At 34.1% G+C, this 16,032-nt stretch overlaps 2 protein-coding genes across 5 annotated transcripts in view; both read left to right on the top strand.

Annotated features, from left to right (window-relative positions):
* Positions 1 to 16,032, top strand: part of LOC138331040 (aspartate--tRNA ligase, mitochondrial-like) — a 669,399-nt gene that overhangs the window by 452,571 nt on the left and 200,796 nt on the right. The gene's annotated exons all lie outside the window — the stretch shown is intronic.
* Positions 1,367 to 6,639, top strand: LOC138331000 (bifunctional 3'-5' exonuclease/ATP-dependent helicase WRN-like). The gene is made up of 3 exons (XM_069278461.1): positions 1,367 to 1,649; positions 2,156 to 2,315; positions 2,693 to 6,639. The coding sequence occupies exons 1-3, from the start codon at positions 1,367 to 1,369 to the stop codon at positions 3,642 to 3,644; spliced, it is 1,395 nt and encodes a 464-aa protein (XP_069134562.1). The 3' UTR covers positions 3,645 to 6,639.

Here is a 16,032-nt window from a genome sequence, read left to right as displayed (position 1 = left end):
TCTCTAAAATGTCAACTTCCGGTTGATCATTGACTCATAATGCAAATTCGCCGTTTTCGGTGAAAATCACGAAAACAACTTCTTTTCAAGGTATACATGGTATAGAGGCTTGATATTGCGCATGAAGTATGCTTAGGTAGTTGTCTATCAGGTTTGAAAAAAACAAACGAGCTTGACCTTCATCCAAAGTCACAGAGTGCTTGTGATTTTAGAGCTATGGAAATTATCCAGTGAAAATACAGCTCATTGAGACATCCATAGCTCGTTAACCACACGGCCAATTTCTTTCATTTTTGGATATGTTATGTAGAATTGAAAGTGAAACAATTAACTTTATTACCACTTTTCTGTTATACGTAAACTTTCGATTGTAAATAAGGGTCAAAGTTCAAAAGTGCAATTTTTCAGCAAAATCATTAACAAATCTTCTTTTGAAATTCTAGAAGGCCTAGACACCTAATATTAGGCATGAAGCATGCTGACATAAATGCCTACCAAGTTATTCAATATGATTGACCTTGGCCTATATTCAAGGTCACAGGGGCCAAAAAATATAAAATATCCAAATGACTACTTCTCAAATTCTGGAAGGCCTAGAGATCTTATATTACGCATGCAGGATGCTGAAATAAATGATTGTCAAGTTTGTTAATACAAATGACCTTGACCGGAATACGTTTTAGGTGAAAAGCCCGTCAAATTGTCCCGGTGACAATTTCTAGTTAAGTTAATTATTGCTCTATTGTTTCGAACGAAAAGTGGTTGCATAGTGTTCAAATTATCCTTATCCACATTCCCTGCAAGTATCAGGAGTCGGTTTTGAGCGCAAGCATTTTTATCTTCAAAAATGTTGTCTATCGTCAGTTTTGTATAGTTATAAATAGCTATTATAGCTATATATCGCTATAATAGCAATAAATTTACATGTGCCCAACCTGCTCATGACACTAGCTGGTCCAACAAACCAAACAGTCCCAGGACAAAGCGAGAATTACATGGTTAACATTTCAGCTAATAACAGTCTAGCAAACTATAACATACATCTATGCATTTTGACGGGCGCGTTGATTTACCTCATACTACCCCATACTACCACATACTACCCCATACTACCCCATACTACCACATACTACCCCATACTACCACATACTACCCCATACTCAATCTAATTAAAATTAGAACTTCTATGTCGCTCTCCGTACCGTCCGCTTGTAGAAGATCTAAACACATCCCATTGCGGGTCGAGTCAGGGGTCAATATGCATACAATAATCGCATTAAATGATAGCCAATCAAAATACGAATTTAGTTCGAATATGGGCCAATGAAATCATCGCTCTCTCCTGCTTCTCGGGTACGCTTGAAAAATGGCGGCCTCCGTTCAGTTGAAAGAAACTTTACATCTATTTCATGTTGACACGTTAAAACCGGAGCAGGAGACAATATTAAAATGCCTTGAAGATAAAAAAGACTGCATGGCTGTTCTTCCTACGGGATATGGGAAATCGTTGCCTTTCCAGTTGTATAGTGTAATGCTAAATAGGCGATCGCCAGCGAAGAAAGTCGTCGTGTGTTGTCCTCTCATTGCCTTGATGCAGGACCAGGTGCAGAAAATGTCGGAGATTCCGGAGTTCCGTGCTGCTTATGCAGGTATAAAAAGTTTTTTGTTGTGTTATTTATATAGTTAATGACCATGGCCCCTCCCCTAACGAAAAAATTGTAATACACGTTGGTTATATTTTCTTATGACATGTTATATATTATCATTATGTAACATTAGGGCACTACGGTAGGGTTTTCACAATGAATTTAGACCTACATAATTCAATAACTCTTCATAATAAACTAATATTCCATGTCTGATACGAGTTAGAGCGATTTGAAAGCTTTCAGTAGAAACAAATCTCAATACAGATTATAAAGGCATGTTATGTACAAAGGCATTATACTTTTCTAGATATAAACATGCATCATTAAACAATGTAAACATGTTTCAGTTGTAATGTAAATTAGATCAAACTTGTCTATCCTATGTAAGAACAGAACACATCAGAAGGGGAAGATCGTTATATATCAACATAAGTTTTCGTTAATTTCAGTAATAATAACAACATCAAAGTTCTCAATTATATTTGTTGTTTTTGTTTCTTCAACAGGATCAAGCACAGCGACAGATGTTAAAATAAGAGATGGTGAAGTCGATCTGATATATGCTTCTCCTGAAGTTCTTGTTGGAGACCAAGATTGGAGAGAAAGTCTTAGAAAGCTAGATGTTGATCTCATTGTAATCGATAAGTTTCACACAATTGCAACTTGGTATGTTCAAATATTTAATCTTCCAATTTATATTTGATATTCATTTACAGCATTTATTATGTATGCATTTCATTAGAATCATTTCGAAAATATTACAATTAAAAGAAACATGTTTAAATTTACTGCAGAATTGTGTAATTAAATCAAAAGTCTTTAATTCAGGTATTAACGAGCTGAAAGGTAAAAGTTACAATGTAGCCATCTTTGTGTCTGTCATGTAAAAATATTTCTAGTTTATATTTTTGTAAACCTGTATCTAAACTTGTCAAATCTCACTTCTATATATTTCACATACCAGTAATGCCACTGTATCCTGATTAAATGTTTGAATTAACAATTGTATAATGACATAGTGGTTTTTTTTAAATTATTTGTAGGGGAGAAGACGAAGACGTTTCACAGAAAACAGCATTTCGGAAATGGTTTTCTTACTTGGGAGAATTGCGCCCATTATGTCCAAATGCGACACTGTTAGCATTAAGTGCGACGTGCACGGTTAAAATCCGAAACAGAGTTACAAAATTTCTAAACCTAAATCCAAATGAAATTATGATTTCACCGAACAAGGAGAACATTAAAATAGTGGCAGCTAAGGTGGTGAATGACATTGAAGAGGCCATGCTTTGGATTACGGATGGAGTCGCTGACATGGGTCAAAACTTCCCAAAAACTTTGATATACTGTAATTCAATAACAGATTCCTCAAAACTCTACTCCTATCTGATTGATGAACTACCAGATTGTACATCTGTTATTGGCATGTACCATTCTGAGTGCACAAAATTCTCCAAGGACAATATACTGTGCGAGCTCCAAAAGGAAGAGAGTCCCCTCAAAGTCATTATATGTACAGATGCTCTTGGAATGGGAATAGATGTCGTAAAATGCCATAGTGTTGTTTTGTATGGTGGATCAAAGACAATTATTGACTTAGTACAGAAGATAGGTAGAGCAGGAAGAGATGGGGAAAACTCTGTGGCTTTGATCCTGTTTAACCAGTACAACATTAGACAGGCAGATGGTTATGTCAAGGATATATTGAAAACAAAAGACTGCAGAAGGTCAGCCTTAGTATCAGTGTTTGATAGGGATGGACATGTCCAGGAAACCAGTGCCAGTGAGAAACATAATTGTTGTGACATTTGTGCCTCTAAATGTACATGTGAAGAATGCCCAATGTTAAAATTAGAAGAACTATTTACATCTACTGGTGAAAACATTTCTGAAATGGAGTTGAGTGAAAGCGATGAGGACACAGAATCGTACAACTTGTCAGACTACGAGGATGAGTCTTACATGATGCAACACATGGACAACCTTGATGTGTAAATTCAAATGATTTATGTTTGAAATTCTTTTAATAGAATATATGTTAAAGATGATGGGCGACGCTCCTCGACAGTGTATATCTCATTTCAACAAATTTTATTGACAAAGATGTTACAAGTCAAATGGATTAAATAACAGGCAAAGCCTATATAAATTCTCTCCAATGGTGGCAAAAGTAATAGTTTAAACTTACATCAATTATAGATATTATACTTAAGTTTTGAAATGAAATTTTACAATAGATAAAGGGAGATAACTCTTTTGCATACTCCATTCACACAACACACATAATATAAATACAGCTATTATTTTAATACAAGAACATGTTATATTACTAGTTAGACCAAATGTTACTCAGATATTGACAGACAATGACCAACAGTCCATGTGTATATATATACACTTGTCATTGCTCTCAATACTGTTAAATTTCCTGAAAATAATTGAAAATATACACATGTATATACTTTTAATAAGATATGTGTATGCTGTATATAGAATAAAACAAAGTAACAGTATCAAAACAACCATGCTCAACAAAATACTCCAAGTATATCTTTATCAAAGGATAATTAGAGTAGAATATATACAATGTTATTCAAATGTTATATAGTAAATAATTTTTTTTTTTTTTTTTTTTTTAGGGAGAATCTTTAACACCTTCCCGTTCGCATCGGAACATTTGTACCGATATGACTTTGATAACGTCATCTACCAAGTTCAAAGGCGTCACATTAACCTTTATATTCCTCGTAGAAACGGAATATTTATATCAACGGAATCAGTGATTTCTCTATTTTATGTTCATATAAATTTCACAAGTTGGTTTGCTAGAATGAATTAGTGCGCTGTAAGTTTCCGTCAAAAAAACGTCCGTTAAAAAGTGCCGAAAATGCCGTTCAATTTGCCAGCGTTATTCGTGAAAAAACCGCTCGGAAAGTAAATATGAGATATTGCAGTGTTGAAATGACATATATCACTGAAAAGCTTAGATTGCAAGCAAGAAAAAGATGTTATTCATATGTCTTTATTTTATTATTTTAAAGAAAATTTTCTCAAATGAAAAACATATGCGATGTTTTTCGTTAAAAATTAACGTTTTTATGTATTCAGAGCTGGAATATATATATCAGTTAAGATTATAACTTCATGAAAATACAGTGTGTTAATGCCACAGACAAATACCTTTACAAATCAGCTTTAGATTTGAAAATTGGTTTTCTTGAAACAAAATTATCGCGATTTTACTTTACCCTACTCAAACGAAAATTCGCGACGTTACTTACAAATGTGTAACATTATGACTTTACGTTTCATTTACGTTTATCGTAACGTTATGATCATGATCCTGGAGAAGCACATTGGATGATTGTTTATCTAAATCAAATAGATATACCGGTATATATATGTAATGCTGCTGAAGATTACAGATATAGAATTTAAAGAAACTACTCAAAATACACTATGTAATCTGAAAATATCATCGCCTTCATATTATGGGATGTTAAATGTGAGATTACGGTGATTCTGACCTCGGACGGTCAACGTTGCGGCCCCGGAAACTCCTTTTTGATGGAATTATAGGTAATTATTACCACTGAAAATAATCCTTAAGCTAAAGCGTCTGTGAAAGTACTTCAAATTTTGTACATGTATAGAAAAAAATCAATCAATAGTATTGTCCTTGAGCGTCCATAGAAACGATGCATAATAAACTCATCAATTTTTGAAGCATTAGCAATTAATGTTAGGTTTAGACGTCGTTGAAACCAGTTCAATCATCAAACATTTTATGAAACGGATAGATTTCAACTTGTTTACTTAAATATGTGAAATAGCGGGACTAGTAGCAGGTACATGTGCAGCACACGTAGGTAATACGTGTACAGTGTACATGTACGTAGTTGTGACGGGTAAGTCGTGATAGCCATAGTTCTATTGTACGTACGTGTACATGTACATGTAGACCTCGTGCACAAATTAACAGGGGCTCTGGATCCGTTTTGAAATAGTCTTAGGATAGGATGAATATAGAACTATTCGTAATAGATTGACATACGAACTATTTGTAATACACGTTTTGGTCGGTAAAATCAAATCGCCTTTTTTTGTGAGTGACGACCGGTGCATTATAATTATAAGTATATACATTGTTCATATGCATATACATTATAATGCTCTCTTAATCTGATCGCTTTAAAATGTTGACTCTAGTATCAGAATCAGTATAAAAAAATGTAGTCTTGTGCACAGGGACCTGGCACGAAAATGTTTAACCAACTGTACATACATATTATAGTATCTATAATATATATATGTATACTGTTGGTTAAAATGTTCTTGTCAGGTCCCTGTGGTCTTGTGGTTCATATGTAAAATATAGATTATATACTAGAAATCTTGTGGTTCATAACTCCATAAACATATAATTAAGTCATACTGATTACAAGTCAGATCTGTCATTTCCACTATTTTACACAACCAAATGAAAACTGAAAGGATGTCGGAGAAAGAGATATCATGGATGACTCTGCTACATAGTTTTTAAAAAAAAGAAAACAGATTACAAATCATTTTTGCAATAACAGCCTGTAATGAAATATATAAAGAGTTTGGTTTATATTTATAGATATCATTTACAACAATGCTTCTCACAATTGATCGACAACATCCATATGAAAACGGTTAACAGTAAATAAAACGATTTAATGTTTAATGTGTACATGTGATTATAAATGGTTACACAGCTCTAAGGAACTGACCAAAGGGCAGCGGCTATTTTCTTAAACATACGGTTTTCTCTTGGATCTAGATGAATACAACACTTGATTGATACTAATTCGTAAATGTAGTGATTTGAATTGAATTTGAGTCAAATTCATACATGTACAGAAAATCAGAACCTGACTTAGTTGCTTATCATATATATATCATGGCATAAAAAGAATGTTTTCCCTCTTAATCAATAACACAAGAGTATTTTTTTCCATTTGCTCCGGCTTTCTATTATGCTGAGCTTCGGCTCATCTGTTTGAAATATATATTATTTATATAGCTCAATTGAATTGGTAGAGCATCAGGATAGTGTTTGGAGTGTCTCGGAATACTAAAAAGGCGAATATAAAAAAAACCCGGTTAGTATGTTGAATCTTTGAGGGGCGATGAGTGAAAAGGAAGGAGATAATACTAATGTAATGGTTCTGGATCAGATCGATAGCCGACAACCAAGCAACTCAATTGGTAGAGCATCCGGGAAGAGTTCGGATGGTCCCGGGTTTGAAACGGTTCTGGTCGTGCATTATCTCGCTCTTACCACAATAATAAGAAACCTGTCGGTCACAAAGATGTCAACTTAGGCTATACATATGTATAGGTACTGGTTATCAGAATGTCGGTACTGTTTAATCACGTGTTTTCCTTTCCTACAAAGAAACAAATGGTCCTAGAGGGATCTCGCCGCCCACAAAAAATGGTCTTTGTCTGACATATGGCAGAGGGATCTTTTTCGCTGCTTTTCGATATCAAAATCCAAGATGGCGACCGTTCGGTCCCAAAATGCAATATGCACAGCTAGGGCCCTAGGGAAACCTACATATGAAATTTGAAAGAAGATCCCTTAGATCTTTCTGAGAAATAGCGGGGTAACAAGAATGGTTAACTGACGGACGGACGGAAGGAAGCAAAGACGGACCACGGACGAAAGGCGATTTCAATATCATCAGATGGTGGGCTAAAAAAACCCAGTAAATACCGTCATTCCTGGATCCACTCTAGTAGTATGCATGAGTTAAACCTACATACTATTCAGCAATGCTTTGACAATGCTTATTTTATGATATATGTTGAAGTGTATACTCATGCAAACATATACATAACAATTGGTCGTAACCATAGATCTCCAACGTTCCCACGGGATTAAAATGTTCTTACAACAAAACTTTTATTGCTTCTGCTTCTCAATTAATACCAAAAGTAATCTCCCGTTTTAATATATACATGTATATACTATATACATTTTATGTCGACTTGTAAAAAATAAACATGTCATCTCTGTAATATGAATGGAAACAAAGTCTTGCGACGAAGATGTTACACCATCTTTCATGTTCCAAGTTCATGACAAATTGGGAGTAAATGCAAACGTTTCCTCCAAAACAATGAGTAGTGTGCAAGAATATGAATTACCTCCCTTGTGTCTTGCCGATGTACATATATAATAATATTAATATTATATACATGTATTTTATTCTTTATACTACTTTGATTTTTCAATTACCGTAGGTAACTCATATCTTTATCAATTCAAGGTTTTACTATGTTATGTGTAACTACTTACTTAATCAATACATGATTTTGCTGCCAATATTGTCATTTTAGCTGATATTTTCTTCAAAGGTCACACTGATAATCTCTTTGCCAAAACTTTGTTGATCGTAATTAATGGGCTATCTCATAGGATTATCTTCAGAATTATCTGTAGTTTACATTGAATCTTCAAATATACAGTTTGTGTTGTTGTTCCGCCCGGTAAATGATCCAGAAAAGTAAAATGGTGATTTTTTTTTCAATAAAAAGGTGATTTTGGTGATCTTTGACCTTTGACCTTTACTAACATAAAGGTCAAAGGTGAAAACTATATTTAGGAAAATGAAATTCAGGTGATATACTAATCAATGATGCATAACACTTTATGGTTCTATGCAGCCAACGTTTGGAATATAAGATATACAAAAAAAGTGCTAATCTCACTTATTTAGCAGATCAAAAACACCCCAGAACAGGAAGGTGTTAAATTTCATAAGCTTATTTCAAGAACTTATGTCATGGCTAATTTATATAATTAAATCATATAGAGATTAAAACGTCTAAATTTTACCTATATATAGGTGAAAACATCATGAAGTAACTGTCTGTTTATAGTTTTATCACAGTCAGGACAGCCTTGTAGAAGAATATTGATATCAATATGGTTATGATTTGCATAACTACTAATGGAGGTGAACAGGGAAAAGTCTATGTTGGTCATATAAAGGGCATTCGAGAAAATAGTGGGATATAGTTTCATTTTCAAAAGAACAAGCACAAGATGTATCATCAGATAAATGGTCAGTATATAGGTGGGAATTAAGATTACTACACAAATTTCTAAGTTGACAAAGAATAATATTAGCTCTTCTATCACCTTCTGTTTTAAAAATTTGGGTCGATTCAATTACAACTGGGACATCTTTATTAAGTTGGTGTTTAAAAGGCTGAGAGAGAAGAAGGAGAGTTAAAGAGATTGTTATCAGAAGTGTTTATAGTGCGACACATTAGTGGGGATGAAACTATCAAAATAATTATTAGTTCTGCATATTGGGGGATTAAATATTCTTGTTTGTCTGAGAGCATAGCCATTATTGTTTTGATTGTTAATGTTATTGAAAGGATTTAGGATATCTTGTAAGTATTGTGGTGATAGGCCATGCATTATTTTGTACATCATTATTAGTTTGTGTTTGTGTCTTCTTACTGATAGTGTTTCCCATCCAAGTTCTGTATAAAGTTTATTGTGAGATGATTCCAGACCTAAGTCCTGTAATAATTCTGGCTGCTTTTAATACATTTACTACATAAAATACGCCATACATGTAAAGATGTATACCTGCAAATACGTTGTATGAAAACATTAAATGTTGAGATATTCTCAGCTGACACAGCAATTAATTTATAGAGTTTAGTGATTAGTCAACTTATATACATTTGTATTTCTATTACTGAAATACAGTCTTTATGTACATGTACATGCATACTCAACATTTGCGAATTTATATGAGACGTACTTTAGGAAGATTGCACCACGTCTAACGGTGAATATGTATTATATTATGCAAGTCAATAATTTGCATTGAACAATTGCTATCATGAGTAGTAAAGGAAATTTTTGGTTAGTTATTGGGTATATAAAAATATATCGTGAGCTCATAAAACCCGATGAGTATTTTTAGAAGATTTCATTAAATATTAATAATTGCATCAGAAAAATAGGAGAGTGCTGTGTAAGCTTATTCACTAGTATAACACCCATTTATATTCAATCATATATTGGGATGGGCCCATTATATAGTATAACATCAAATTATCCAATTACATTAACAAATAACATTAGCTATTAATACTGGATTATCAAAAGAAAGGACACAAAACAGACTTATAAACCTTTACCAAGTTATGTTACAGATGTGAATAGATGCTCGAGAATTAAAAACAAGTAAAAAAAAGCATGATGCATATTACATATGGCTGGACAGCTGTCATATGTGTATCAAGACTTTTTCCATTGCATATAGTAGGACTAAGAGTGCTTTAAAAACTTATTTATGTATTTTAGACCCACTATTTTCGTCGGAGAACTAAATATGTTGAAATAACATTAAATTAGTGTTGGTATTTGCCTTCCATCATAGTATACTGATATTTGAACACCATGAACTTAAGGCGACTCCGTGTATGATAAGCTCAATATTAATGTGTACACATTAATAGTGGTATATAATAACTTACCCGGGGTAAGATTAAAATCTAATGCTACTGCTAATTATTATAATTAACAATAAATATGTTCATTGGAAATCTATTTCATTATATTGGGCACCCATATTATTTAGGTCTATTCTAGATCGATATTTCTGGTATTTTGTACTATGTCAGGATGTTTTCTAGTAATCCTTTATAGGAACTTGTTGCAAGTCTAGCATAGAATATTATGAAGTTGTGCAAATGTATTTTGTGTAACCTAATAATATTTTTTGTACCGATAATTAATTTTTCAGGAAATTCTACATGGCAATGTATGCAGGAATCTTTTCATAATACGTACTTTAAAGAAGTGGAGGTAATATATGTAACGTCTTAGGATTTTCAAATGCTGACTTAAGCTTGTTATTGATCAATTAAATTAAAATTGGATCTTTTATGTAGGTCTTTCAAGAGTGGACATTCCATCGGGAGTGACATAGAAGATTTAATGTTAAATAGATAGACTGTATCATAATATGTATAAAAATCATTGGAAAATGAATAAATTTAAGAGTTAACTTAAATCTGGTAGGTTCAATCGAGTCCAAGGTGTGTAGTGGAAATATTAATTATTGATTAATGTAATAATGCTGCACATGGGTATTATGATCAAAGCTGTTCATGTAAAATGTAGGATTTTGGAAACATACTTGTAAGACACAGCAGTTGCAAATAAAAACATCAGGAAAAATTTACTCAATTCAAAGCTAAATATCAAGATAAATTTAAAGTACCAAAAAGTAGATAGCTTTTAACTTCTTATTGATTGGAAACACTGAATAAAATCATGTCACAAAATTGTCATTGAAAATCTTTTTGGTCATTTCATGTGTGATACAGTGTAAATATGCATTGACAATCAATTATTTACCTATTGAGCATTCAGATACAAAGAGTCTCCAACCAAAATTGGGCCAACATGTTTAATACCAATGTAAAGGAAATGAAAATCTGATAATTACAATTACTTGGTAAGACAACTGACTCAACATTGATTCAACAATGATTCACCATTTTTGTTTTCTTAATGGCTCACAATGGTTTTATTTTAAAATAATCTTGGTTTTCTGAAAGATAGTGTAGAGTTTTATTTTTAAAAGGAAAAAACAACTATAATTACCAAGTACTTAGTTTAATTGGTAGGTCCCTTATTTAATGTAAACATTGTACCCCCCCCCCTCCCAGCCCCGACAGTAAATCTTAACAAAAATAAATTTTTACATAACTTTTATTTTTATTTTCTTGCATCATGATTAATGGGCCTAAGCCCTATAACAGAAACTGGCATAAAAGAAAACATCCATAATATATATAAGTTAATGAAAAAACAAAATATTAATTTTTGGAAAGCAATTTAGCATTGCAAGTATGTTAGAAATATTTTTTCCTAAGGGCAAAATATGAAAAGCCTATTTTTGTTGGTAAGAACAAGAATTGAATAATTGGATCTTAATCTGTTTGAGAAAAAACCAACATGAAGTTAAACACGTATTAGGACCAACATACAATTATATTTTTTATGAACCTATAACTCAGTTGCCATAAAAATTAGCCAAAGAAACTGGATTATCAAACAGATAGATAAAAGAATAACAGCAAATTTGACTCTCACGGCATGACTTTTTCAACAAAAATTAGCGGTCAATTTTTCAAAGAAGTAAGAGATTTTTTAAAGCATCATTGAAGTGACAGGCTTTATCAATATATGTTTTATACCACCATCCCGTCCCCCGTTTACAAATACAGATCAAGATTAGAAGCCAAAAGAACCTAGTCCTTTAACTAGAACATGAACTACTAGCCTGCGGCCCATCTCCCTTCTCACAGGAAATATTTTTGGCATGATTCTAGAGTTAACAATTTGTGTAAAGGCCCAGTCCCCAACGGAAAGGTTCGAAAAACAAGTCCCCCTCTATCCCAGAGAAGATCGGCATTTCAAACAGACTATGCTCGCCCCTTTGGTGTATTATTCAGTGAGAACCCTTAACTCCTTTTCAAATGAGTATAACTTTATTTGCTCAAACTTTTTTTTTTCATATATGCAAATGGTGTTAAAACCTTATGGCGGTTTTTCCAGGGGGACGCAAATTTCATCTGGTTGTCATAATTGATTTTCATGAATTTCATTAGAATTAAAGATAAACCTATACCTTTGAATGTCTGTGGAAAAAGCAGCATTTTATGTTTTGGTAGCCATCGTACAACATTTTGTGGTATTTTGATCTTGCTATTTCTATACATCCTCAATTTATTCAATGTATTCATCACATGGCAACCTATGTTTGTTGTGTATTTGCCCCCCCATTTGACTATTACCAAAAACCTAATTGGCCAACAAGTTCCCCTCACTCACTTGGATTCAATGATGAATGAAACTCCAAGAAGTTGTTAAAGCTAGTAGGGATATTTTGAAGTTTAATCCAAAAAACATATTGATAATCCTTATTATATGTCCCTTTGTCATAGTGGTGAACTCTGTACTTAGGCCGAGCGTATCAGAGCGCTCACAACTCACAATCCTCCCATAAAATGAAAGGGTGAGGAATATTAAAAATGTGAAGGGTGAGAAATTGAGAAATTGTAAATAATGGTTGGGATATTTTGAAAAAGAAGAAGGGAGATAAAGGGAATGGGTAAGAAGAAAGTAGATGGGGGATATTGGTTAAAAGGAAATCCAGATTATTATGCAAGCATAACAAGCTTTGAAAAAGCATCAATATGTAGTTTTGAAAAGTTTCATCTTGGTGAATTTTTGTTGTACCTTTGTTTTTAGCTACTAAAAAGCCCCTCTGTTGTAAGTTTTTGGGCAAAACATTGGCCCTCATGTGCAATTTATATTTGAAACCAATTACTGCTGGGGCAAACACGAAATTATGTCACAGACCATGAAAACACTATAGAAAAAAAAACGTATTTGAGATCTTGAATTGAAGAAGTTCCCCCCAACAGTATTCCTTAGTATTTCCTTTGATCCCTCTCCAACAACCTCTCTAACGGAAACTAAGTAATGTCCCGGTGAAGATTTTTTTTTTTATTCCAAAAGAAGAAAACATAATTGTATGTAAGTGATTTTCGCCAGTGGAAAAGTTATTTATTTATTTTTTTGAGGGGGTGCTTGCCAAAGGATCTTTTTTTCCTTATCTTGTAAACTCACAGAAGTAGTCAGGAAAGAGAATTTTTAATTATTTCCTCCATGAATCAATTTGAATTACTAAAGTGGATGAATAGAACCATTACTTATAAGCAAAATAAGTCCCCATCCACCAGTATTAGAATAGTAGTACAATGCAATTTGTATGGCCTGTAAGCTGTTTTTTTTTTGAACCTCTCCTTAAAAAATTTCCTCATGTTGTAGAATGGTACGGAAATAGAAACACTGTGCCTTTCCATCATTCCCGCAACACCTGTGTTTGAAGGTCAGCTTGTGGTATTTGCCTGAAAATAATGTAAAGAATGGATAAAAAAAATAAAATGACTACTTCAAAAAGATTATTTTTGTTTTTTGCTGTGATTCAGCTATTTTCCACTATCTGTACTTGTAGGAAATTATGTGTACAGCATATTTGCTAAATTATGTAACAACCATATATAATTGGAATTAAAAATTTCATTGTCAATTGAAGTCCTGAAATAGACGATTAAAATTTAATAAAAACTTCTCATGTGTAATGTTTGTTTAAAATTTTTTCTTTCAAACAGCACCTTGTTGATTTGAGAAATTAATATGACATTTAATTACTTTTGATAAAATTTCTTAAATTTGTTAACCTCCAGAAAAGTTACAAAAAGTCCCGAGTTGTAGAAGTCATCAGTTATTTATAATTTTTTTGGAATATAAAAAACCTTTCTAAGCCTTTTCAAATATCCTTTTTTCAAGCAGGTCCTCATTTGGGGCCTGTTATATTTTGTTTGGCACACTGCACTTTCGTTGCCCCCCCCCCCATTCCAGTTAAAACGATCACTTAAAATCACAAAGTATTATCCCACTCCTAAAACATGGAAAACTTAACATAAAATTTAAAAATAAATTCATAAAAGATTGAAAGTTATAAGACCCATAGAAACATAATTATATTTTTATTCAGAATCAAAATTAAACCCATTTTTACAAGTAACTAATTGCCCTAAAAGACATAATAAAGATTGTCATGGGCACAAACGAACTGGTTAATCTTAATAAAAAACCTATGGTTTAACCAACCGATTTTAGAAAAATAGGTAAAACAATACCTGTGTAACCATAAAATGCCAGAGAAACTATTTTATAAAAACCTTCCAAGTAATACAATGGTACAAACCATTTTATTTTTTTTCCTACCATGCCAATGGTATCTCACCCTGTTCCAACAGTTTTTAAGCCAAACTGGATCCATCTCCATCGTTCGTCTTTGTTCTCATGTTGAGTCAAAAAAACCCCAAGGGATACTAGAAAATGAAAAGAAACAAAAAATTTCCCAAATCAAAAAAATAAGAAAAAATAGGAACAGTAACTTAAATGGAATGGACAGATATAATATATGTCCGAAAGGTCTTTTTAAATGTTCAAATATAATAAATCTATATTTACAAAACCTATAAAGAAAAACATTCTCCTAATGGGCTGGATTTCAGCGAGCAAAGGGTCCCTGTAGTGGTGTGAGGAAAAAGCCGGAGTAGCCCCGGGAGACAAAAACCCAATGTTGGATCGTTCAAAGCTGAGACCCAGAACTGATCATAAAGTTGAAAAAGCGAGCAAGCTGAAAAAACCACTAACATTATGCGAACCACCCCACCCATTTAAAGTTTAGAAGTCCAGTTATACTTTCATCCTTGGGCTAATGAATTAATTTCTGTACTGTCACATCACGTGTTTTTCAGCATTCCTCCACTCCCTTCTGTACTGTCACGTCACGTGTTTCAGCATCTCCTCCACTCGTTCTTCTGTACTGTCACGTCACGTGTTTCAGCATCTCCTCCACTCACTCACGTGTTTTCAGCATTCCTCCACTCGTGTACTGTCACGTCACGTGTTTCAGCATCTCCTCCCACTCGTTCTGTACTGTCACGTCACGTGTTTCAGCATTCGTCCTCCACGTTCTGTTTCTGTCACGTCACGTGTTTTTCATGTCACGTCACGTGTTTCAGCATCTCCTCCACTCGTTCTGTACTGTCACGTCACGTATTTCAGCATCTCCTCCACTCGTTCTGTACTGTCACGTCACGTGTTTCAGCATCTCCTCCACTCCATTCTGTACTGTCACGTCACGTGTTTCAGCATCCTCCTCCACTCTGTCACGTCTGTTTCTGTACTGTCACGTGTCACGTCACGTGTTTCAGCATCTCCTCCACTCGTTCTGTACTGTCACGTCACGTGTTTCAGCATCTCCTCCACTCGTTCTGTACTGTCACGTCACGTGTTTCAGCATCTCCTCCACTCGTTCTGTACTGTCACGTCACGTGTTTCAGCATCTCCTCCACTCGTTCTGTACTGTCACGTCACGTGTTTCAGCATCTCCTCCACTCGTTCTGTACTGTCACGTCACGTGTTTCAGCATCTCCTCCACTCGTTCTGTACTGTCACGTCACGTGTTTCAGCATCTCCTCCACTCGTTCTGTACTGTCACGTCACGTCACGTGTTTCAGCATCTCCTCCACTCGTTCTGTACTGTCACGTCACGTGTTTTCAGCATCTCCTCCACTCTCTTCTGTACTGTCACGTCACGTGTTTTTCAGCATCTCCTCCACTCCCTCTGTACTGTCACGTCACGTGTTTCAGCATCTCCTCCACTCGTTCTGTACTGTCACGTCACGTGTTTCAGCATCTCCTCCACTCGTTCTGTACTGTCACGTC

This window comes from Argopecten irradians, chromosome 9, assembly GCF_041381155.1.
Source record: "Argopecten irradians isolate NY chromosome 9, Ai_NY, whole genome shotgun sequence".
In the NCBI taxonomy this organism is placed as follows: domain Eukaryota; kingdom Metazoa; phylum Mollusca; class Bivalvia; order Pectinida; family Pectinidae; genus Argopecten; species Argopecten irradians.
This window is presented reverse-complemented; position numbering and strand designations above follow the sequence as displayed.